Genomic DNA, 25,776 nt, shown 5'->3' with positions numbered 1-25,776 from the left:
TGGAGGTATCACAGATGGATAAGGGGCAGTTGAGAGTCTGTAGAGGTTTCTCCAATCACTTTATATAATAAAAAAGCAACCAGCTATCTCAAAGCCCAGCCCTCCCAGCCCCATCTTTTCTGCTTGATGTTCCTCCTTAGCTCTTATCCTTATCTAGAATGTTACATATTAACTTGTTTCCTCCATTTAGAATATAAATGCTATTTGGGCAGGGGGTTTGTTTCCTTTGTTGCTAGGACCCTTCTACCTAAAATGGTACTAGACCCATAATAGATGAACTATATGTATTTGTTGAAACAATGATCCCACCCATAATTAAACAAATTCGTGACAAATGATCAAAATGTAGTGTTTGCGTTGAATAATGATGACCATCCATGATCAATCGTGAATGTCGGTTACAATGAAATTTTAGTTTGAAAATTTTCCAGAGGCTAGTTTTATTTTATTTTGTTTTGTTTTTGTAGCGCGGGGAACAAAGGAGGGGGTTGAGAGCTATGAGTGGAGGGAGTGAAACAAACAAACAAACAAACAAAACCATCTATTTATCCTGTCCTTGCTTTGGGTTACCATGCGAAGCTCGTTCGTTACTTTTAGAAATAATTCATACAGTTCTCAAAAAAGGATATCCTGTGTGTTTGAAACGAAGGGCATTCATCATGTTGAAGCAGCTAAAAGTTTTCAATCCCATCCATTAACTCACGAAGCTGCAAGTTGCGGAGACGCTGCCTTGCCCATCTATTTAGTATTTCCAGGCCATCATGGTACAGTACAAAGCAATTTGTTTTTATATAATTTCCTTCATGCTGGCAAACACAACATGCATCACAGGGAAAGCCAATCATGAACTAAAGAGAAAAAGGGATAATTTAAATCGGGAGAGTGGTTCATTTGCTTTGGGGCATGAGAAACAATTATTTCAAGAGGCCAGGGTTTCTGTGGGAAGTCAGGTGAATAAGAATGCTGGTGCTGGCCGGCTGCTTTCTCAGAGAAACTGCTTTGCCTAAGTAACTTCTTCTTTTGAGAGGATTTCTTACTGAGCCATAAATGCTTCCAATGTGAGGAAGGCTAAATCTGCCTCCTATAAACCTGGGAGCCCTCGTTCCATTTCTCCCCGGCTTTCCCAAAGATCATCTTGAAGGACAGTGGGAGATGCTTCCGCTTTTATCATACATCCTGCATCTGAAATGCGCTTGGATTTCAGCCACATTTGAGAACCTAATCTTCAAATAAACTCCTTTGGCCATATGAGAGATTTCCATTAATTTATTTATTTCTATGCTTGTTCGTTTGTTGGGATGGAGATTAGCTCATTTGCCATTCTAGATACCTATTTTTTAACTTCCTTGGTGTTTTACTGACAAAGGTAACCTGACATTTATTTGATTCCTGGAATAAGCTGCAAGGTACTTAACAGTCCCTTTTAAGTGTTGGGCACGGTGCTGGGTTTAGGCATGGGGGGTGGTGTCAGGAGAGTTTGCTGACCCTAGAGAGCTAGGTGGGATGGGTTCTTAAGCACAAATGCATTGCTTGCTTGGGACTCAAACACTTCTCTAAGATTCCTTTGAATTCAAAGGGGACTTGTATCTTAGGATCCCTGATGTCTCTACCCGTTTGTTCCCTATAGTGTCATTTGGTTATTTCTGTCCCAAACTCTTTGCTACACTGGTTTTCATAAAATTCATAGAAACAGTGAGTTTAATCCATGTTGATGAAGATCTGAAGGACGCTAGAGTGCCCCTGTCTCATAAGGCACCATCCACCTGACGTGTTCCTGGGTTCTGGTGATCTTCCTGCTTTTCCTACCTTCAATGAAGAACTCGTTCATATCTTTTTTTCTTCTCACCTGTAGTCTCCTTTTCTAGAACAGTAAACACATAAACAGCTCATGCCTGTAGTCCTCACACTTTGGGAGGCCGAGATGGGCGGATCCCCTGAGGTCAGGAGTTCGAGACCAGCCTGGCCAATATGGTGAAACCCTATCTCTACCAAAAATACAAAACTTAGTTGGCCTATTGGCATGCGCCTGCAGTCCCAGTTACTGGGGAGGCTGAGGTTGGAGGATCGTTTGAACCCAGGAGGCAGAGGTAATAGTGAGCTGAGATCCTGCACAGTGTACTTTAGCCTGGGTGACAGAACAAGACTCTGTCTCAACACACACACACACACACACACACACACACACACACACACTCCCCACCACCACCAACACCAACAACAGTTTTCCAAAACATGTTTCAGAGAAGTTTTTGCTTTCTTTTGCTCTGCGTCCATCACCAGTCTCCAGCAGGACCAGCCTACTCCCCACCCTATCTTTATTTCTTTTTTTGACTGCTCATCACCTCTCCACTTCCACTCTGAACCTGCACCAGTCTCTTCTCCACACAGCAGTGAAACCATTGTCCTAAAATGAAGATGCAATCAGGTTGATGTCTCTGACCAACAACTTCAGAGGCTCTAGATCAAACGTCTTCCAAAGATCAGGACCAAACTCCTTCCTATGACCATGCAGGCCCCTGCCTTCTTCTCCTGGCTGATTCCCCTCCTATTTCCTCCTTTTACCTCTATACTAGCTGCACTGGTCTTCTTTCAATCCCTTGATAGTATTTTGCTTCCTTCCATTCAGAGAGCTTTTGCACAGGCTATTCCTATATTTGGAACATTTCTCCTCCCTAAGCCTCACTAACTCCAAAACCACTTGTGTCTGTAGTCTGGTGATACATCTCCAGGGTTTAACAAAAATGCATGGCACTTATTAATAGAAGATGCTCATTAATTACTGGAAAAAATCAGTGAATGAGGGATCAATAAATGAATAAATAAACTGGGATTCCTGAGGTTGCCATCACCTTGAGATAGCATTGTTCATATAAGGAGACCCAAGTGCTCTGTAGATGTTTGTCCTAAAAAGCCGTAGGATAGTTGCAGGTTAGATAGGTTTCTTTCCTGTGACAGCCCAGAGGACATAGGGGCCATGATGTCTCAGTAGCAATGAGCACACTTAGCATCCACATCATGGTTTCTAAGACCATTTTCCAATAACCCCATTGGAACTATAGCTGATTACAGCTATATATTCTATATTCTTTCAACTAGAAATTGAAATATGCACGATGATCGGGAGCAACTTTTCCCAAAAATTAATGAAGTTTTCAAAATAAAACACAATGGGGGTGGGTCAAGAAAACACATGGGCCAGCCTTGAAGAACTCATGGCCAAAGCTGAAGTGATGTGAACAGCAGAAGAGAGTAGCATTAGATTATGACCCAGAGTATAAAATAAATATTCATGAGTCTATTGTGATAGACATAAATGGATGGACAAATTAATACATGGAAGCAAAGAAACAAATCTCCTGTGCAGTAAAACCCCAGGCAATGTATGTACATCCCTTATCCTTAAAGTGGTAGAGCATGATTCTCCATCTTTAAGTGCTGGTTTTATATGGTGGGTGTCTTCCAGAGAGTGGAAGGGAATGGAAAAGGGAAGCAAAGGGAGGAATGTTGTGGGGGTAAAACCTGCCAAAACATCCTCAGCCAACAGATCAGGGTCACATCAGCTGGCATGTCACATTAATCGTTTGTACCCTTGATCACTTAACCTTGGGAGATGGAGGCTGCAGTGAGCTCTGATTGCACCACAACACTCCAGCCTGGGCAACAGAGTGAGAACTTGTCTTAAAAATATATTAATGGACCAGGTGCGGTGGCTCATGCCTGTAATCCCAATACTTTGGGAGGCTGACGTGGATGGATTGCCTGAGGTTGGGAATTGGAGACCAGCCTGACCAACATGGAGAAATCCAGTCTCTACTAAAAATACAGTATTAGCTGGGCGTGGTGGTACACACCTGTAATCCCAGCTACCTGGGAGGCTGACACAGGAGAATTGCTTGAATCTGGGAGGCAGAGGTTGTGGTGAGCCGAGATCCTGCCACTGCACTCCAGCTTGGGGAATAAGAGTGAAACTCCATCTCAAAAATAATAATAATAATAATAATATATTAGGAGAAAATGCCAATTTACCTCTGTTCTTTTCCTCTCTAAACCTATAATTCCAGTCTGATTATGAGGAAGTAAACATATCAATCCAAATTGGAGAACATTTTGTGACGTACCTGAGCAGTACATCTTATAACTGTCAAGGTCTTCAAAAATAAAGGAAAACTGAGCAATAGCTGCAGCCAAGAGGAGCACAAGGAGACATGGCAAGTGAAGATACCGTTACTGTGGTATCCTGGATGGAATCTTGGAACAGGAGAAGGACATTAGGTGAAAACCAAGGGAGTCATTCCAAGTGCAGACTTTAGTTAATAGTAAGGTGTCAATATCGGTTCATTAATCTGACAAATGTCCCCTTCTAATAAAAGATGTCAGTAATAGGGAAAGTGAGTGTGGATATATGGCAACTCCCTGTACTCTCTGCAATTTTTTCTGTAAATCCAAAAGTGTTCTAAAAAAGAAATAAGTCTATGAAAGGAAACTAAAAGCCACAGGCAATCACTCCTCCAGCAGCCCAGTAATGGATTCCCCCTTCCCTGTGCCCTGGGCCAAGACTGAACTGTGATTCTGCTGTTCTGCACCTGGGGACCTCTATTTGGAGCAGTATTCGGCCAACAGCAGCAGTGGGCACTTTCCCCAGTCCCTCCCCTCCTGCCCTGCTTGCGGATTTTATTTTAGTTTGCTTCCAGTGGCACTCAGCTGCTGCCACAGGCAAGTATCTGGCTGCTTCGCACGCTATTGTACAACACACTGGGGAAAAATGAGCCGTCGTGCTAGAGTCTAGGTCCCTGAGCAAATAAACACAGAAGAAAAATGGTTCGTGTGGGGGTGGTGAGGTCGAGGGAGAGACTGGGGAGCCAGATGATTGAGAAGTGGGTGGTTAATTCAGCTCAGAGTTTGGGCAGAAATCCTATGCTTCTCTCCATTCAATGTTCCTTGTTCCCCAGACTCCTTAGAAACACCCAGCTTGTTGGTGAGGGTAAGCAGACTATTGTTGATCTGGGCACTTGTGTTCCAAGGGTAAGGGAGTTGGAAAGAGCTGTTCATGGTGTCTAGCTTTTTTTTCTAGGTGGAGGTCATCTGCATAAGCTCTCTCTCTCTCTCTCTCTCTCTTGCTTCCTGCTTTCTGAATTCTGTGCTGGGAGCTGGACACAAATTTGGATTGAAATTAATGGGGCAGCCAGGCGCAGTGGCTCACACCTGTAATCCCAGCACTTTGGGAGTCCGAGGTGGGTGGATCACTGGAGGTCAGGAATTAAAAGATCAGCCTGGGCAACATTGGTAAAACCCTGTCTCTAATAAAATTAGGAAAATTAGCCGGGCATGGTGATGAGCGCCTGTAATCCCAGCTACTTGGGAGGCTGAGGCAGGAACATTGCTTGAACCCTGGAGGCAGAAGTTTCAGTGAGCTTGAGCTGAGATTGTGCCATAGCACTCCAGCCTGGGCGACAGAGCAAGACTCCATCTTAAATAAAATAATAATAATAATAATAGTAATAGGGCCCAAAGCCCTCTGGAAATTTCAATGATTGTGTTGTAGAAACCTGAGGTTTTGGCTTATAAACTTCCAGAACCCTTTGAGAGTGTACAGGTAAAGAGGAGGCTGAGAGGTTGCCTGAATGCATCTCCAGCTGTGTGCCTTTGCAGAAGTAATTTAACCTCCATAAACCTCAGCTTCCTAATGTGGAGATCGGGAAACACTGACACCTGCTTCACGAGACTGTGCAGAAATTAAATGTATCAACCCATGCAAGGGACTTTTAACAGTTTCTGGCATCATGTAACTTTCTAATAAGTGTTACCTTCCTCCAAAATCAATTATGTATAATTTAGTATGTTAAGTAGTAACATTTCACATTTTACCTTCTCTTGATGTGAAGAGGTGGAGAGCCATTGTCAGGACTTATCTCATCTTCAGTGATAATGGAAAAGATTAGAAGTTACCAGCTTCAACATAATTGTCATTGAGAGGGCTTACATTTTGTTTGGATTAATAATTCACTAATTAATCCCATAGATAAAGATCAAGCTGAAGAGTCTCATTTTTTCATTATTAACAATTTGAATAGATTTCATTTATTGAGCAATTACTATGAGCTTAAGGTGATTATGTCTAATCCTCTCAACAGCAGGAGGTAGATACTATTACTCATTTCACTTGCCCTAATGCCAGAGAGGTTAACTGACTTTCCAAGCTTGCAAGGCTAGTAAGAGGTGAAGCTGGGATTCAGAACAGGGTTTAGAGAGCCCAGAGCTTGTCTCCTGATGGGTATGCTCCATTGCTTCTGTTCGGGAACCTGGAGAAGAGTGGTTAAAAGTATCTATTATCTCTCTGTTTTTATGAAGAGAGGAGAGGGAGGGAAGAAAGTGCTGTTTGAGGAAGATTTATTATTGCCTGAGGGACACAGTGAGTTTGAAACATGAAGGGTAGCAAAGCTGAGATGCTGGAGTCTTTTCTTGCTTGCTTATCCCCTTGCTCTGTTAGTGCCTATAGAAGTTAGCTGGTTTGGTTTGAGTTCCCATCAAAACCTGGCTTTAAGGAATTAATCCCTAATAACAAATGCTCAGCTTGTTGCTGAAAAGGGTTTTTTTTTTTTTTTTTCTGAGATGAAGTCCAGCTCTGTCACCCAGGCTGGAGTGCAGTGGTGCAATCTTGGCTCACTGCAACCACTGCCTCCCAGGTTCAAGCTATTCTCCTGCCTCTGCCTCCTGAGCAGCTGGGATGATAGGTGCGTGCCTGTGGCACCCCATGCTTGGCTAATTCTTTGTATTTTTAGTAGAGATGGGGTTTCACCATATTGGCCAGGCTGGTCTCGAACTCCTAACCTCAAGTGATCCTTCTGCTTCAAACCGCGAAGTGCTGCAATTACAGGTGTGAACCCGTGTACCCGGGCCTGAAAAGGGTCTTTTGATTGTTGATGGTCAGTGAGCGTGGAGAGTTTCAGCCACCTGATAGGGAAGATTTTCAGTTACTTGTTTGAGGATGAATGTGCATTCTCAGAATGAAAGATACGCTTTCGAAATGTTAATTCTTTTGGTAGCCACATGTTTGTATTAACTATTGCTTTGCAACTGGTGTATGGATACAGGGAAAAAAATCACTTAAACCAGAAAACACCACACAATCACATCCTGCGATGTTTTATTCCCGTTGCTGGATGTTTCTGCAAGTAAGTCACTCTACCAACCTTTCCAGCGTCTACCTTCTTCCAACTCAAAGGGATCAGGTGTATATATAAGCCAGCCCAGACAACTTACTGTGTGTGCCACCTGGCATCATCTAAGTAAAAAAAAAAAAAAAAAAAAAAAAAAAAAAAAAAAAAAATTGGTGATATTAAAATAAAAATGCACTTGAAACAACTTAATAGTATTTATAGAAATTGTAAAGCTTCATCCAGTGCCTAAAATTAACATTGGGATATTAGATCATTAAATTAATGGGATGTGATCTATGTCCTCCATGATTTCAAAAACATCATTCATTTAATTGTTAATTAGAGAATGTAGTGATTACAGAACATGAGGAACAATTTTGCTTATTTTCAAAGTGCTGGTTGTGATTATGTGAATTATTAACTCTGAGCAGCATTCAATTCAGTTCATTTCCATGGCTTTATGAACTATTTCCAGGATGCATCTGTTCTTGTTTTCAATTAGAAAATATAACATATAGATTTCAGCCTGTACCTTGTAATGAAAATAGGAAGAAGCAGCAATCAACTTTCTTGTAATTTTACATCATTGTGTAATATTTATTTATAGATTTTTTTTTTTCCAAAGCAGACCTGCCTAGAGAGTTGATCGTGAAAGGTCATGATGTGCCAACATTCTGGCAAGAAAAACTTGGACTGTTATTGGCCATGTATTTAATACTATTACATTTACATTGCTGGGACCAAAAGTTTCTTATCAAATTTATTGCGATTATTTTAACATGCTGAAACAGATTGTCCACACTATATTTGGAAAAAAAAATGTCCAAGTGATAGATGGATTCACAGCTTACACCTCAAGTTTTTATTATAGTTGACATTTACAGAGTCTTGAAAGTCTCTACTCTGTTTCATAGAAATGGCAATGCCACTCAGTCTCATCCAGTATTATTGTGGAGTTGTAACAGTCTGGTGAAGGATGGACCATCTATTACTTGACAAAGCCTTTGTCAAGCAGATCATGCCATTTCCGGATTATCTGAAATAATCATCACAGAAATGCATTGACCCATCATAGGTTTTGTGAAATGTATGCTCCAGTGTTAAGAAGCAATACATTTGTTTTTCTCAGAGGACCAAGAACGGGGCCATGTGCTGCAGAGCTCCATGTCTGCTTTTCCATAATTACAAATGTGGATGGCGCCCCCTACAGTTGTGCAGTGTGTAACCTGAAATTTTGGATACCCTGAGTTTTTTAGTGTTGTTTGACCCGGAAGACCATTATCATTGCTTGGTGGGGGGAGGGGGGTCCTTTCACATCTTTTGTTTTGTCTTGCTTTTTAGGCAGGTAATTTTTGCATTTGAAGAGAACCTGAAATGACCAAACCAATTCATTGCCTTTCATCCTCTTTCTCTGAAAGTTTAATCTTGAGCCACCCCTCTCAGCAATGTGTTGCCAATTTCTAATACATTAAACAAATATGTAATATGGGCAAAGTAAGCGATGTCATGTTATCAGCTTATATGTCTCAGTCACTGAAACACGCTCAAAAGGAATGGGATCTAGTGTTGAGGAGAAGAAAAACGCAAAGGAAAGATTGTGACACTTGAAGAGCTGCTCAGGAGGGCAAATTTGGGAAAAAGATGCAGGCAAGAACCTTAGCACCAGGAACAAGATGGGGAGGGTGCTGACAAAAGATCAGGGTCAACCGTTCTAAAAGCTGGCTAGTAAGTGTTACCTGGAGAGCTCTTCAAACCCCCTACCCTGTCTTCATAGCAATTGAATCAGAGTGTCTGGGATGAGGGCACAGACCTTAGTATATTTTAAAGATTTCCCTAGGTATTTCTTATCCACAGCCAAAATTGCGAACCAGTGGGCTGGAGGAGTGGTAAGAAAGGAAAAGGAATACAGAATCAAAAGAATCCTTTCATTCTTTCATTGGTCAACTGGACTTGTTGGTTTGTTGGTTTTCACTCATTCATTCAACAAACACTTATCATGACCTTCCTATGTGACATACACTTTTCATGATTGAAGATACAGCTGAAAACAAAAGAAGCAAAGCCCTCATGCTCAAGGAGCTTATGTTCTAGTGTCCTGAAGCAAACCCTTCCTGATTCATTAGAAGTCAAGTTCAGGTGGCAATGATAACACGTGACCTTTCACTAAAAGCATGACAGAATCATTTTCACGATAGTGTTATTTTGGACCACAAAACAAGTCCAGCTCCTCAAGAAAACCCAAATTAAATGACTACAATGTGATGTAATCTATTTATATCGCATCTATTTGTAAAATGCTCCTGCGTCTAATGCCCATCCTTCCTCTAGGCACTCCTCACCTTCTTTTGACTAATTTGTCAGGAGTAAACTTGTAACCAAAGGCAAACATCTTACAAGTGCCAGAATACTTAGACCTGCTTCCCAAATGCTTTGGAAATTTTCATAAAATTGAATGTACTTAAATAATACATGGTCAGGGGTTCCGAGACTTAGCCAAGGTGCTAAATTTGTCCAGTATGAGGCCACCTGCTCATATGTCATCTCTTGGCAACGGCTCACACATTTGTGTGCCAGGACATAGGAAATTAAGTTTACCTGATGCTCTCTGACAGCAGCTTTCTGTTACAACGTGCAAATTTGATTAGGTTACGATAGAGGGCAGGGTAAATGGATGGCTTCATAGATTGATACTAGAATACTGATGGGTTTAACCAGAAGGTGACTGGTTATGGTCCAGCTTGGGTCACTGGTAATCACAAGTTCCTGTTACTGATGCCTGTGCAGTGGCCTGTGGGGAAATGCATGGTTTGTTTTTTCATTGAATTTTGCCATTATAGCCAAATGTCACATTGGCAGGTGCAAATTCACTGACCTTCACCCTTGAATTGGAGGAAGGAAGGTCGAGGTGTGACTAGGCGATGGAGGCTAAATAAAGTAGTTGTCTCTTGAATGTTGCTTGTTCCCCCTTCGAAATGTGTGATGCATGAGCAAGGCTAGAAGGTTGTACAGCCTGCCACCTGGAACGGCCTCCCTCGGGCTGATACTGGCATGATCACTTGGGCTTTCAAGGCAGGCGTGCACAGTTTTTCTCTCAAATGAAATGACCTAATGCAAACTTGAAATTCTACCAGGAGAATCATTTTTTAACTTTAAAGGAATTTAAAGTTGTCTCTGCCTCATTAAGTAGCTCGATTGGCTTCAAAAGCATTTTTTATTTATATTGAAAATGTGGAAACTGTCAACTTCATCCTATTTTTGAAGTTTTTTTTTTTTCTATAATGTGGCCTTCCATTGTGTAATAAACTTTAATAAAGCATCTGTCGTACAACTCAATGGCATTTCATCCCAAGGTATGGTTTAATGGCATAAACAGAGGGTCGAGGGAAAAATAAATTCAGATATTTAAACAGAATAGGCACAAAACCCCAAATCTTTCTTTGCAAAGTTGACCAAGGATGCACAGAATGAGACAGAAATAACTGTCAAAGGGATTGGAGACTGAGCTCGAGATGTTCTGGGGACGCATTGATGGGTTTACTTATTTGTTTAAATAATTGTGTTCTTTAGAGTTGCCTAATTTTTGCACTTCTGTGGGTTTCAATAGACTCGAATTGAGGTTGTTTCTGGCAAGACTGAGTGTCACATTTTTGAAGGGAACAGCAGCAACAGCACAACAGACAGTTCGGAGACTAAATGCCATTTTTTAAAGTTTCTGAAAATTAAATAGAAAAACACTCCAGGGCTTAGCTAAAAGGCTAACAGGAGAAACGAATTTCACATAGAAATCAATCGCTCTGTTCACTGACACCCAGTGACAGAACTAATAATTGTGTCCATGTAAAATCAGACCCTCTTGTTACTTTTTAATGAAGTCTGTCTGATTCTGTGATATTTTTGGCCTAGGAAATGAAAGAGATGTTTTATTAAATGAAACCAGGTCTACATAGGTAAAGTATCTGAATATAAGTATGTAATCATATCATACAATAAAAAGCAAATATAAAAAAATTGGAAAGACATGAATGTAGTTCAAATAAGCTTATTCCTCCAAGAAGCCTTTTCCGTGTTTTCAATGGAATAGTGGCCTGTATTTTGCATTTGAACAATGGCACAAAGCCATTGGAAGGAGAAGAAAGGTTTAGCCTGCCCCTCTTGGGTCCTTATGCCACAACGTCTGTTCCCTGCTGTACTGAGAAGTCCAACTCTCCTTTGCAAGCCAAGAAAAATAGGACCTTTTTCAAATTGCGTGCTTCTAAGATGCTGGCAGAATTCAACAGTGCTTTCTCCAAACAGCGTAAAGCTCTTTACCTGATTAAAGCTGGTTATTTGGTTTGCCAAGGTGAAAAGTTTTCTTATATTTTATCTTACCTTTTCTCCTCTCTTCTCCTCTTACTTCCTCTCTCTCCCTCTCTCCCCTCTTCCTCCTCTTTCTCTCTTTTCCATCTTCCCTCCAACATTAAAGACATTTGGTGCGACCTCAGCATTAGTATTACCACCCACCTTGCCAAGGAGAGTGTAACTCCAAGGAAGCTTCTTTTTTAAGCAGACCCCATCTGTTCTCTGTTGGGCCCTTAGTGTACCTTTCAGCTGGCCATTTTTCCCCAACGTCCTTGTGAACACATGTGCGTGTGTGTGAACATGTGTGTACACACACTTTCACGGTGATAGAGACGTATGGTCATATGGAGGATCTATGTGGTCCTCTAGTTCTCTCTCTGTGTGTGTGTGTGTGTGTGTGTGTGTGTGTGTGTGTGCAGTGTTTATTTCAAATGTTTGTTAAAACAGCATTGCTATTTCTCAGGACAAGAGCAAAGATCATCCCCTGGAGAAAATTAGGAACTCTGTACAGAACTTTACAGAACAGGGGGCTGGGCGCCGTGGCTCACGCCTGTAATCCCAGCACTTTGGGAGGCTGAGGCAGGTGGATCACGAGGTCAAGAGATCGAGACCATCCTGGTCAACATGGTGAAACCCCGTCTCTACTAAAAATACAAAAAATTAGCTGGGCATGGTGGCATGTGCCTGTAATCCCAGCTACTCGGGAGGCTGAGGCAGGAGAATTGCCTGAACCCAGGAGGCGGAGGTTGCGGTGAGCTGAGCGAGACCGCACCATTGCACTCCAGCCTGGGTAACAAGAGCAAAACTCCGTCTCAAAAAAAAAAAAAAAAAAAAAAAAAGAACTTTACAGAACAGAGGCAATAGTGTAGCTTAAACCTCTCTGCTGACCAGACAGTGGAATTCTGCGTAGACTTAAGGAACAAAAGGAAACTAGGCAGGGCTAAGGAAAAGCAAAGTGCCCATTGAATCACGCTTCAGCTGCCATCAGGGCACATCTTGTGATGGTCGCAGGTTGCAGGCTGTTTTTGGAAGGTTCAGGTTCAGCACAGGATTCCTTTTGTCTACTTGGCTATACCCTTGGCTTAGGTGCCATGAGGTCAATGTCACCCGAGTTCCTGGCCAGCCAAACTCCCGCAGTGAAGAGTCCCAAACTGAGGATCAAGTTCCTTCAGAAGTCATTCCTATCGGTGGCAAAGCGGTACACACCCCGAAGCCAATTCTCACGTTGTCTGGTATTTCAGGGGTTTCATTAGCGAAGCTGGCAGTGCTCACCGGGACCCCCCTGGAAGCCACAATACGAAGGTTCCCTCTAGTTTTTTAGTTTCAAATGTGATGTGTTTTCTCTGATATCTGAAAGGGAAACATCTCTCTGTGTAATTTCTCACTATGAATTGCGCATTTAAACCCCATAGATACCAAAGGACATTCTAAGATATGTCTCCTGGGGGAAAAAGTTGACCTTTTGTCTCCTTCTGCCTGGTTGGCTGACTTGGGAGAGAGTAACAGGAGACGACAAAGGGAATGTCAGAGTGGAGGAAATTCCTGTCCTAGACTGGTGAGGGGTATCGGGGGTGCAGTCCTTTTATGATAAGAAATATGAATACGCACATGTGACAGTATGTGTGGGAGGGTAGCTCCTTCAATTGTAGCATCTCACAGGGAGAGGTCTTGGCAAAGGCAGAATCATCAAAATTGATGAGCCCAAAATGGGATTCACCCTTTAAAAAAAGGTTTTGATAAAATTAGCTTTCCTCTTAACAATCTGGGAGTGCTGTCAGAATAGCAGCTATAAATCTGTCTGGTCAGGCCCTCTCTTCTTAAAATAGATAGGTGGGTAGATGGATAGATGGATGGTTATATGGATGGATAAAGGGACAGATGGATGGGTGGATAGGTGGATTGATAAGTGGACGAATGAATGGATGGGTAGATGGGTGGATGGATGGGTAGATAGGTCAATGGATGGGTGGGTAGATGGATGGATGGTTGGATCGATGGATAGGTGGGTGGGTGGGTAGATGGATGGATGGATGGATGGATAGAGGGACAAATGGATAGGTGGATACGTGGATTAATAAGTAGATGAATGAACGGATGGGTAGATGGGTGGCTGGATGGGTAGATAGATCGATGGATGGGTGGGTGGATGGATGGATGGATGGATGGATGGATAGATAGGTGGGTGGGTGGGTAGATAGATGGATGGTTGGATAGGTGGGTAGTTGGATGGATGGATGAATAGATGGATAGGTGGACGGGTGGATAGGTGGATGGATGAGTAGAAAATTGAATGGATGGGTAAATGGATGGGTGGATGGGTGGATGGATGGGTGGGTGGATGGATGGATGGATGGGTGGATAGATGGATGGATGGATACATATATGTACATACATTTACATTTTTAATAGGTACATCTTATGCTCTTCAAGTCTCTGTCTCAGGGAAGATTGGGCACTGGGGTGGTGGCATATGCTATCTTTTCTTGCAATAAGACCATGAGAATGAGACCACTTCACCAATTCTTCTAGGCATGTTTTGAAGCAATGTGGTATAGTGGGAAGAACATAGGATTCAAGTCACTGGAAGCTAGATTTAGAGTGGAGCACCATTACTTTTTCACTTGCATACCTCTGGTGAAGATAGTTAACCTCAGTTTCTATGTCAGTAAAATGGAAAAATGATGTCTAACTTGTGGGTTGTTGAGAGAATTAAAAGATGTCTAGATTGAGACTGTTTGTGCTTAACATAATACCTGGAATAGAGAGGGTGTTTTGATTAATGGGAGCAGTGGCTGCTACTTCAACTGCTGCTAAGGGTCTTTGTCTTTCTTGTTTTCACTTTCTCCTCCATCTCTTGGTATGAATTTTTTTATTCCACAATACATTTTAGAAACAGAGGTCACATTCTAACTCTGTTAGCTCCTTGCCTGACTTTCATATGGTCTCTGGCTGAGAATGGTGGCCATTCTACGTGTGTGTGTGTGTGTATGTTTGTGTGTTTCTGTGTGTGTATCTGCCTGTATTTATATCAAGAAAATATATATTTATGCATGAAACATATATATACACACATATATATGTATATATGTGTATACACACATACACACACACACACACATAATTCTGGAAGGTTCATCTTGCTCGTAGATATGTCTTCATATGTGTACTTGGAAGATAAATACCTTGCTTTCTCCCTTGCTTTTGACAGATGTTCTGAACTTACCATACCTTTTAGATATTGTAGATAAAGACTTCTACATTTCTATTTTATTTTATTTATTTGTTTGTCTATTTTTCGAGATGGAGTTTCACTCCTGCTTCCCAAGCTGGAGTGCAATGGTTCAGTCTTGGCTCACCGCAACCTCCACCTCATGGGTTCAAGCAACTCTCCTGCCTCAGCCTCCCAAGTAGCTGGGATTATAGGCATGCACCACCACGCCTAGTTAGTTTTGTATTTTTGGTAGAGACGGGGCTTTTCTATGTTGGTCAGGCTGGTCTTGAACTCTCAAACTCAGGTGATCTGCCTACCTTGGCCTCCCAAAGTGTTGATATTACAGGTATGAGCCACTGTACCCGGCCTCTCCATTCCTGTTTTATATCTTTAGAATTGTGAGCATTTTAATAAAAATTTCCCTGACATTTCTCAAATAATACATACATCATGTTGCCCACTTTTTTTCTTCATGGAGAGATATGAGACAGTGTTAAGCAATCCAGAATAAGCTAGAATATAAGGAGGTAAGAATGGATTTGTTGTGTGAAACACGATGTGACACCACCTGTGTCTTCTCTCCATCACCCTTCAAGGAGGTGAGGATGGCAAAGACCATTGATGCATAGTCATAGCATGAACAAATAATAACTACTTACTATGTGCCAGGTTCTTCTGTAGGCACTTTAGATAGATAATTGTATTTAATCTTCATAGCTAACTTAGGGACTAGGTGCTACTGTTACCCCAGTTTTACAGAGGAGGCAACTGAGTCACAATAAGCTGAAATGACACACTCCAGGTGGCGGAATGAGCATGAAGCAGGGCCAGTAATAGGCACCACTGTCTTTTGGTCTCAGGAATCCGTGCTGTTTTGCTTTTCTTCTTATAAAAATTTGAGTGGCTCTCTCTATTGGGTCTCTTTATCTATTTATTTATTTAGAGACAGAGTCTCTCACTGTCACTCAGGCTGGAATACAAAGGCACTATCTTGGCTCACTGCAACCTCTGCCTTCCAGGTTCAAGCACGTCTCCTGCCTCAGCCTCCTGAGTAGCAGGGATTACAGGCATCTGCTACCCACACCTAGCTAATTTTTTTGTATCTTTAGTAGACATGAAGTTTCACCATGTTGGCCAGGCTGGACTCAAATTCCTGACCTCATGATCCACCTGCCTTGGCCTCCCAAAGTGCTGGCATTACAGGCATGAGCCACTATGCCTGATGCCACCGTGGGTTCTTCTGAGTGTCGCCATTAACAAGGAGCATGTCCTACACCGTGAAAGTGCACATGACAACATTATGTACTTCTTTTTGAAATCCCTGTTTTCCCTATGCTGACAATTGGTGCTTCACACTGTTTTCTTCCTCACCCCACATCAGCAGCTTGTCGCTCCTGCCTGAGCTTTGGAAGTGACAGCTGAAGTTCCACCTCAGTGCAGGTGATAAAACTAGGGCAAAATGAATGAAGTGGGAACTTCAATGTTGGCACGTGGAGCCCAAACTTGGGTTATACTGAATTGTCAGTCGGTCTCTATGTCACTGTAGAGTCACCCCTTCTTGGATGTTCTTAGGTATTTGAAACTAGGTAAAGCTAAAATTGTGAATATGTAAATAAAAATTATGTGACAACATGAAAGAGGGAGCTGAGGTGTTTTGCTTTCATAGGATGGGGACCAATGCCTGCATGTTTTTTATTGTACGTTTTGGATGAGTAGGATGATTGTTATTGAAAAAAAAAATGGATTGTGGTACCAGGAGCAGAAAGCAAAGATGTTTTCAAAGAGTCAGAAATACTATGTTCCAACCACAAAGCCATCCTATCTTCTTCCAGTTACTGGAGTTGCCTGAATCCTCAATTCCTACTTTGAAATGCAAACCCTTGTTGTTCCAATTTACGTTTTAGCCCACCAGAATACTTTAGGAAACTCTACTATCAGTATGGCAGGTAAAAGTAGCCCAAAATAAGATTCATTTGTGTCTTGATTTGGGGGACATAAATGTCATGTTTGCTTTACATGTCGTGGTTGCCACCTCATACAGCCTCTTTGAAGTTGTTTCCACCAGTCTGTACCCTGCCTTTTCTTCTCTTTGTAAGCTTAAGTTTCTCATTCATTGACTGTTTTTCTCTTGAAGGTTTACTCTTCAAGAGATTATGCGTATGAGGCTTGTATTACGTACCCTGCATGATAAATATTGAAAATATCTCACAGCTCACTAGATCCCTCTTAATCCAGGCTTTCCAGAAAATAGTGCTAGGACCACCCCTGGAAGCTCAGCCTGCCCAAAACCCCATGAATTTCAGTCTGCAAGGGCAGAACCAGATAATGAAGATAGCGTGCTAGCAGAAAGTAGTTTTCTGATCTAGTCCCTGCCACACATAACAAAATGCAGCAGCTTTCATTTGGGTTTTATTTCCTGTGATTACATTTATTGTGCTGATTCCTAATGTAGAGCTTCTCAGTTCTCTGGGTTTGCATATCTGCATCTACATCTCCTTTCAGTTCATGGCACCTCATTTAGTTCTCACATGCCAGTAATTCCTCTGCTCTGTGATCTAAGCTTCCACTCATGCCCTTATCCTTTAGCTCTTAAATTGCTGGTAAAGTATATGTTCCTCTATTTTACCACTTAGGGCATTGTCATATGCAATAGGTTTATTCACCATTTATTGAACTAATGGTTATCAGTTAGTCATATGTACCAGGCCAAGTTTACACATGACAGGCACATCAATAGATAAAAGAGGAAGAGCCTGTTGGAAATAGATGCTCGGTGCCACAAAGAAAAATCAGCACTGAGACAGAGGATCTTCCAGCCACACAGTTTTTACCTCCTGGACTGCAGGAAGGGTACCCTTGTTAGCCATCTTGCCACAAGAGTACAACGAACAACGGAAAAGCATACAAATTTATCCTTTAAGCATTTGGGGTCATCCTTACTGCTGTGTCTGATTTCCATTGGTTGGAGCTAGACCTCACAATCTAAACTAAAACCCGACTGGCTAATAAATTAAAACTTTTCTAAATAGGTAAAAGCAATGGAGACACGGGACATGCCTATGAGCAACCCAGCACGGGCAGAATGTACTACGTGCCTGTAAGCATGGCATGTTTAACAGCTACATAGGATAGGGCTTAACAGACTTATTAGCACACTTATTCTTTAACAAGAAAGAAAACTCTAAAAAGGAACTTTTGTACTTCCCACAGAGCCCATGCCCTCTGTTTTAATGTTTGTAGTAGCATAGGTTATAAAGGTTAAAAGAAAAACCCAGACGCAACCTAGCCTGTTACCAAAATGAGAAGGTAAAGATGAATTGTGGTAACATAACATAATGGAATACTATCGAGTGATGAAAAATAAACTAGAATGAATCTTACAATTTTGATGTTAGGAAAAAACAAGTAGCAATTGGATATGTTATCACCTGTGTAAAATTGAAAACATGGAAAATAATGTGAAACAAATTAGTATGTTTATTAGTGATATATAGGTATTTACATGTATGTATGTGTGTGTATGCATATATATACATATGGGAAAAAACAGGTAACAATAGGATATGTTGTCACTTGCATAAAATTGAAAACATGGAAAATAATGTAAAACAAATTAGTATATTTATGAGGGATATATAGGTATAGGCATGTAGGTATATGTGTGTATGTATATGTGTGTGTGTGTGTGTGTGTGTGTGTGTGTGTGTTTGTGTGTGTGGGATAACTAGGGGATTTCTAATCTATTGGTAATATTTACTAACTTGGGTATAGGAAGCAGATATGTGTTGTGTTAAATATTATACTGCTTATGTGTCTTAAGTATGGCATTTTATTTTTTTTATAAACAAAATTGATACGTTCACTTCAAATTCACCAAATTTTAAAAGATTCAATTGATTCCTTAGATGTATTCTGCTGACCTTGCTGGGTGGGATAGTGGAAAGGTTGAGAGGATTGGTTAAAATAGAAGGAAAATGTTGTGAAAGAAAAAGAAAGGAGGCATTGTTTGAGTACTTTTGCGTTACACACAGCATCTCTACCCAACAGTGCAACTACTCATTATCCCTAGCATTGAGGGAAGAATGGCTAATTCAGGTGCAAGTTCTAGTTTATATTAATTCCTCTCTTTAGTCCTAAAGTTGTTGGGAGGGAAGAGATCTTTCCATGACCTCGAAGACTTGCAGGAAAAATCTGTGTTGTTACTACCATGTTCCCCCACCCTCTTTCCTTTATAAGTTTTAATTACCTTCCAATGTGCACCTCATGTAAAGTTTTTCAATATCATTCATTTTCTACTCACCTTCTATGTACATATATATATATATATATATATATATATATATATATTTAAAACTCTTAACTTACTTAGTATCAGTTGCAGACATATTGCCTGGTTAACTGTGAATACTTCAGTGTGTTCCTAAAAACAAGGACATAACCACAAAACAGTAACAAAATCAAGAAATTTAATGCACAGATATAGTCCTCTGTTCTCATCCACAATTTGTTTTCCAGTTTCATCATGTCCCATAATGACCTTGATGGCAGTTTTGTTCATGGTCCAGAATTTAATCCATCATGCATTTCATTTAGTTTACAAGTGTCTTTACTGCCCGTTAATCCACACCAGCAACACAGTCTTGCTTGGCCTTTTATGATCTTGACATTTTTTAAGAACACATATCTTCGATTGTCCATTGCCAGATCACCTGAGGAGAGCGCTTCAATTTTAACTAATCATTTTTGCAAGTTTAGTTGTTTTAGCTGCTACAAAAAAGTATGAGTCTTTTAAAAAGGAATAAAGTTTTGTCACATGATACAACAAGGACGACAAACCTTGAAACATTGTGCTAAGTGAAATAAACCTGTCCCAAAAGGGCAAATGTCGTATGATTCTGCTTACATGAAGTACCTAGGGTAGTCAAATTCACAGAGACAGAAAGTAAAGTAGTGGTTACCAAGGACTGGGGGAGGATAGGAAGGGGAGTTGGTGCTTAACGGGTATAGAATTTCAGTTTAGGAAGATGAGAAATTTTCAGAGTACTGAGGATCGTTGCACAAGAATGTAAATGTTCTTAATGCCACTGAATTGTATACTTTGAAATGATTGAAATGCTAAGTTTTCTGTAATCTTTATTTTTGCTACAATTTTTTACAAGAGAGTCGGTCCTCAATATGTAAAGATGATGTCAATTAAAATAACAACAACAACAAAAAGAACACAGGTTAGTTCTTTATTTTGTAGATGACCCTTAATTTGGGTTTTTCAGCTGTTTCCTGATGATCCCAGTTAGGGTATACATTTTTGCCACAGATACCCCAGGAGTAATAATGTCCTGTTTTTCCCAGGGTGCCATATTAAGAGGCACGTGATATTGGTTTCTCTATTATTGGTGATATTAACATCAGCCCTTTGGATCATATGATGTCTCTTAGATATCTCTCCTAAAAACTTTGCCACTATAATTAATAAGTAGTTTGGGGGTGGGAGAAATGGTTTTAGACTTTTAAAATACCTATTTGCCTTCAATCCTCCATTCACTAATTTTACCATTCATTGATGATTCTTGTCTGAGTCAATTTATGATTATTATGAGTATCAAATGATGGCTTTCTAACTCCATCACACTTATATTTATGGGTTGACATTCTATTTCCTTTCCTATACAGATTCATTTAATTATTTGTTTTCATATAGCATAATGGATTCATGTTTTATTCAATGGATTACAATCAATTACTTTCATTATTTGTTTTGATGCTCAAATTGTATCATATTTATTCACTGGGAACCCCTTCAAGCTGGCTCCTGTATCCTGTTGCCATAAACCCATTGGCACCAGAAGTTATTCCAAGTTCATCTTTCCTTGTCTTGCCCAAGTCCTAGAGCCACCCACTTTTCCACAGTGCAATCATTCCTTTTTTCGGAGAACGGTTCTTAGAAACACAGTTCTAGGTGATTATGGCTTCTGGGCCTTCTAAATAGACAATATGAATAAAACTAGAAAAAAAATACACACATGCACACACACACACGTATATATAATTATCTTTTAAAAGCCGAGAATTTGTTAGTCCTTCCTAAAAATTATGTTCGTCCCAATAGGATACATTATTTAGGTTAAATTTTCCCTGCTTGTCTGATATCGCTTATTGTTACTGGTTATCTTTTATCTGTCTATTAAGCTGCGAGATCCTTCAGAAGAGAAACTTCATATTTTTTGGCATTTTTATATTCCCATTGCCTAGGAAAATATCTGGTACAGATTAGATACTAATATTAATTCCTAGGATTGTTGAGTGAAATGATGGTTGGATGAAATGATGGTTAGTTAGGATCACTAGGTAGGAGGATTGTTGGGTAGAATGGAGATTGGGTGGAAGTATAATGGGATGGGAGGATGGTTGGTAAGGATTTTGAGTAGGAGGGCGATTTGGTGGACAGGAAATTGGGTGGAAGAGTATAGTTGGTTGGAAGGATAGTTGGTTAGGATTGTTGGGTAGGAGGAGTGTTGGGTAGAATGGAGATTGGGTGGAAGTATAATTGGCTGGGAGGATGGTTGGTTAGGATCTTTGGTTAAGAGGACCGTTGGGTGGAATGGAGATGGGGTGGAAGTGTATAGTTGGTTGGAAGGATAGTTGGTTGGGATCGTTGAGTAGGAGGACTGTTGGGTAGAATGGAGATTGGGTGGAAGTATAGTCAGATGGGGGATGGTTGGTAAGGATCTTTGAGTAGGAGTATGGCTGGGTGAAATGAAGTTTGGGTAGAAGTATAATTGCATGCAAGAATGGTTTTCATGCAAGAGGATTTGGGTTAGGGGATGGTTGCATGAGAGGAGTTGTTAAATGGAAGAATAATTAAGATAAAGGATTATTATGTGGGAAGACGCTTGTGTGGGAGGTGATCTGCATGTCTTATTTAGCAATGTATGCCTTTTTTGTTGTACGTCTGTACTCATTGCATTCAGGAACTGTTTAAGAAATTATTTTGGCTCCATTTGGTCTTTCAGATAGTAGGTGTTCATGCAGTATCTATTGATTGTCTGAATATGACTTTCAGGAACAGGAATGGATGATTTATCTTTGGATTCTTGGCATTCCCCATAATATTTAGCTTGGCATAAATACATATTTAATATTCAATTTGACAGTAACTCGGTTAAAAAACCACAACAACATAATATCTCTCCTCTTTAGCTTATCAAGAAAACTAAGGCTATGTATTAGTTCCTTCAGTACTGAGGGTAGACTTGATTCATTCTCTCTGGATATGTATTTACCCCGAAAGTGTTCAAGTAGCGGTCTCTACTTGGCAAGTATTTCAAGAATGGAGGGCATTGTTTAGCTTTGCAATTATTCATTGGCTCATGTAATCAGGAAACAAACTTTCATGTTGGAAGAAGTGTTACACCACACAATTTAGGACCATTTCATGATCAGACAATTGAGGCTAGAAATAATTCTTTTAGGGGTGGATAGATGTTCTGAATACCTATGTTATCCATTTCTATTTTCTCATACTAACGAAATAAGTAGTGAATTCTTCTCTCACTGATATTGTGAAAGCAATGGAAACCCAATATTTTGGGCTATTGTGTTTTTTTGATTTTTGGATCTGTTATGTGTTCTGGTGTCTTTAGAGAAAATTTTCATATTTGAACCTTAGAAGAGAAGACAAGTGCTATGTAATGTATGTAAGAAGAAGAAGAGACAGTGCTCTAGCTGAAAATGTTTTTTTCCCAGTAATTTATATCCTAGCCAAGTGTTCTTGTGCAAAGCAACCAAGTAACTTTTTTTCCATCCCGCTATAAGAACGAAGAGACTGTTATTGCTACCGGCTGGTATTGAGTAATCGTATATAGGTGGGGTGGGTTGAAGGCAATCTGAATTATAAAACGCCTTCCTTTGAAGTGAAATCAATTTTTATTCTTAATCTGTGAACATGAGATGGGAACAAATAACTTCTGAGTGAAATAAAGATTTCTTAGCCTGTCAAGATTTATCTTATCAGGCTGAAGAGGTGGGATTCCTGTTAGCGACTGGCAGTTTTAAAAATCCATTCGCCTGAGGAAGTGTGAAAACAGTCTGCAGAACAAAGACACGGAGCTATTGCTGCATTGAGTGCTTATTTGCTCCTTTTTTTACATTTCCTGCTTGAGACCTCGCCAGGTCCAACTTTAAAACGTTTGCAGGCTAATGGGAGTGTGTGCACAGGGAGTATCAGAAATCATTTCCTTACAGGAGGAGGTGTTTTGTGGTGTGAAATGTTGAGGTTCTGTTGCCAAAACACCAACTGAAATAGGGTATTTTCTGTGAACTTCATGGGTGGCTTTCAGAGGGAATTCTCCATGTTATTCTCTAATGTCTTTTACTGGTCCTGGTTTTGCCAGAGTGGAAGAAAAAAAAAAAAAAAAAAAAGAACCTTCCTCATTTTATTTCTCTTTTAACAAAGAAAGCCAAAAAAATTCTGTAAATGAAATCATGCACATGTGGAACTTTGGATGCAGCTCTAGAGTATTTTTTTTTTTTATTTTTATTACCCTCCTACAAAAGAAAGCCCAAAGAAGAAAACTAGTATTCCTCTAACATTTTTGGGCAGAGGATCGTTTCTGGGCAGGGGGAAAATGCTAAAGCCTGTGTAGTGTCTCTCTCGGCTCATTTGAAAATACTCTAGGAATATAAGAGACCCCTGTGGATTCTCTGCCCCTTCTGTGATGTGTGCAATCATGTCATTGCTGGACGGCCCCCTTGGAAGCCGGCCAGCCCAGCCTCTTCAGCGTCCAGATGGGAACCCGGAGGCACATCTCATAGCGGACTGTTGATTAACCCAAGGTCATCTGGCTCTGGTTTGTGGCAGAGCTAGAACGAGTACCCAGAGGTTTCCAGAACTTCAACACAAAGCGTATCCATGATGAACAGATATTTTCCTAGCCCTTCTCTCTCCCATCCCCTGCATAAACAGTGCAAATAACACACTCCCTCCTTGGCCAGTACCCAAGGAACTATTATCATACAGATGTCTTCCTGTGCTTTGGGGGACCAGCAGGGCTGCCAGTGAACTTGGATGACCCTTTGGATCACCCAACTGCCTCCAGCTCCCCTCTCCCTTTTATTTCATGACTTTCGTGAGTCAGTCGTTCTATTTGAGCTCATTTACCACGTGGATAGGGGTACATTCCGTGACTTCTCAGACCAAGACAAGCCCCGTTCCATGATTTCTTCTCCTTTGATGATGATCTCTCCTATCACATTTATCGCAGTGGAAATTTCATATTGATATCTGATTCTTTGAGTGTTGTCTCTTTCCCCCTAGACTTCAGATCCTCACGATCAGTGGTCTTCTCATTTATGTTCCCCCTTACGTCCTATAGCCTGGCACTTAGTGGGACGTGTGTTTTGGTTTTTGTGAGACAGAGTCTCGCTTTGTCACCCAGGCTGGAGTGCAGTGGTGTGATCTTGGCTCACTGTAACCTCTGCCTCCTGGGTTCAAGACATTCTTCTGTCTCACTCACCACCACACAACACACAACACCCGGCTAGTTTTTGTATTTTTTGTAGAGATGAGGTTTCACCATATTGTCCAAGCTGGTCTGGAACTCCTGACCTTGTGATCTCTCCGCCTTGGCATCCCAAAGTGCTGAGATTATAGATGTGAGCCACTGTGCCAGGCCTGTTTTTTTTTTTTTTTTCCAAGGGCCACAGCAATGTATCACACACTAGGTGGGTTTAAAAAAAAAAAGCAGACACACATTCTCTTGCTGTTCTAGAACTCAGAAGGCTGAAATCAAGGTGTTAACAGGGACGTGATCCCTCTGAAGCCATTAAGGGCAAATTCTTCCTTGCCTCTTCCAGTTTCTGGTAGTTGCTGGCATTCCCTGGCGTTCTGTGGCTTGCAGCTGTGTTTCTGAAAGCTGCGTCACTCCCAGCCTCTGTTTACATGGGCGTCTGTTCACATCATCTGTCCTCTACATGTGCATCTCTGTGTCCAGATTTTCTTCCATTTGTAAAACCACCAGTTCTTGGTTTTGGGCCCCAACGGATGGTTTCATGACCACTATGTTAGTTTCCTAGACTGCAGTAAGAAGTATCGCAGGCTCAGTGGCTTAAAACTACAGAAATACATTTTCTCACAGTCCTAGACGCTAGAAGTCTGAAATCAGGGTATTAGCAGGGCCGTGCCTTCTTCAAAGGACCCAGAGAAGAATTCTTGCTTTCCTCTTCCAGCTTCCAGTCATCGTTGGGAATCTGGCAACCCTCAGCTTCCAAATGTGTCACTCCGGTCTCTGACTTGGCCATCACCTGACCTTCCCTCTCAGTGTCTCCAAACTTCCCTCTTCTTACAGAGATACTGGTCCTCAGACTGGGCACGTCGGCTCACACATGTAATCCCAGTACTTTGGGAAGCTGAGGCAGGTGGATCATTTTGAGCTCAGGAGTTCGAGACCAGCTTGGGCAATGTGCAAAACTCCATCTCTACCAAAAAAAAAAAAAAAAAAAAAAAAAAAAAAATTAGCTGGTCATGGTGGCTTGTACTTGTAGGCCCCGCTACTCGGAGGCTGATGTTAGAGGATCACTTCAGCCTGGGAAGGGGAGGTTGCAGTGAGCCGAGGTCATGCAGCTGCCATTTCAGCTGGGCAACAGAGTCACTCTGTCACAAAAAGGAAAAAATGTTGTCAGTCCCTAGATTTAGGGCTTACCTTAATTCAAGATGACCTCATCTTAATGACATCTGTAAAGAGTCTATTTCCAAATAAGCCCACATTCTGACATTCTGGGTGCCGTGGCTTTCTGGGGGATGCCATCCAACCCAGTGTACAAGGCAGTACACATTTATTGAATGCATGAATGAATGATAGCGCTGCGGGCCCCAGCAAGTCTCAGCTTGGAGAATTGAGTCAGCGTGCCTGCGTAGAATCTAGAACAACAGGCACTTCAGTGGAATTTGGGAAGGGTCAGGGTCTGTGTTGACAAAAATGGGAGAAACCCTCCGAGCGCCTCACCCTCTCTTAAAAGACTCCTCAAGATTGCTGTGCTGTTCACTCCTCTGCAGAGTGTTTTTAATATGTCTAT

At 41.1% G+C, this 25,776-nt stretch overlaps 2 protein-coding genes and 1 pseudogene across 2 annotated transcripts in view; 2 read left to right on the top strand and 1 right to left on the bottom strand.

Moving 5' to 3' along the window:
• Positions 1-25,776, top strand: part of RBFOX1 (RNA binding fox-1 homolog 1) — a 2,539,409-nt gene that overhangs the window by 1,144,021 nt on the left and 1,369,612 nt on the right.
• LOC120367389 (mitochondrial import receptor subunit TOM6 homolog pseudogene) lies at positions 12,565-24,755 on the bottom strand (annotated as a pseudogene).
• The window catches only part of LOC104651499 (uncharacterized), a 55,336-nt gene continuing 55,111 nt past the window's right edge, over positions 25,552-25,776 (top strand). Inside the window, exon 1 of the mRNA XM_039478218.2 lies at positions 25,552-25,657. Within this exon, the coding sequence (XP_039334152.1) occupies positions 25,552-25,657 (106 nt within the window). The remainder of the gene's footprint in view (positions 25,658-25,776) is intronic.

The sequence above is a fragment of the Saimiri boliviensis genome, chromosome 12 (assembly GCF_048565385.1).
Source record: "Saimiri boliviensis isolate mSaiBol1 chromosome 12, mSaiBol1.pri, whole genome shotgun sequence".
Lineage (NCBI taxonomy): Eukaryota > Metazoa > Chordata > Mammalia > Primates > Cebidae > Saimiri > Saimiri boliviensis.
Note: the sequence above shows the minus strand (reverse complement) of the source record. Positions and strands in the feature narration are given on the sequence as shown.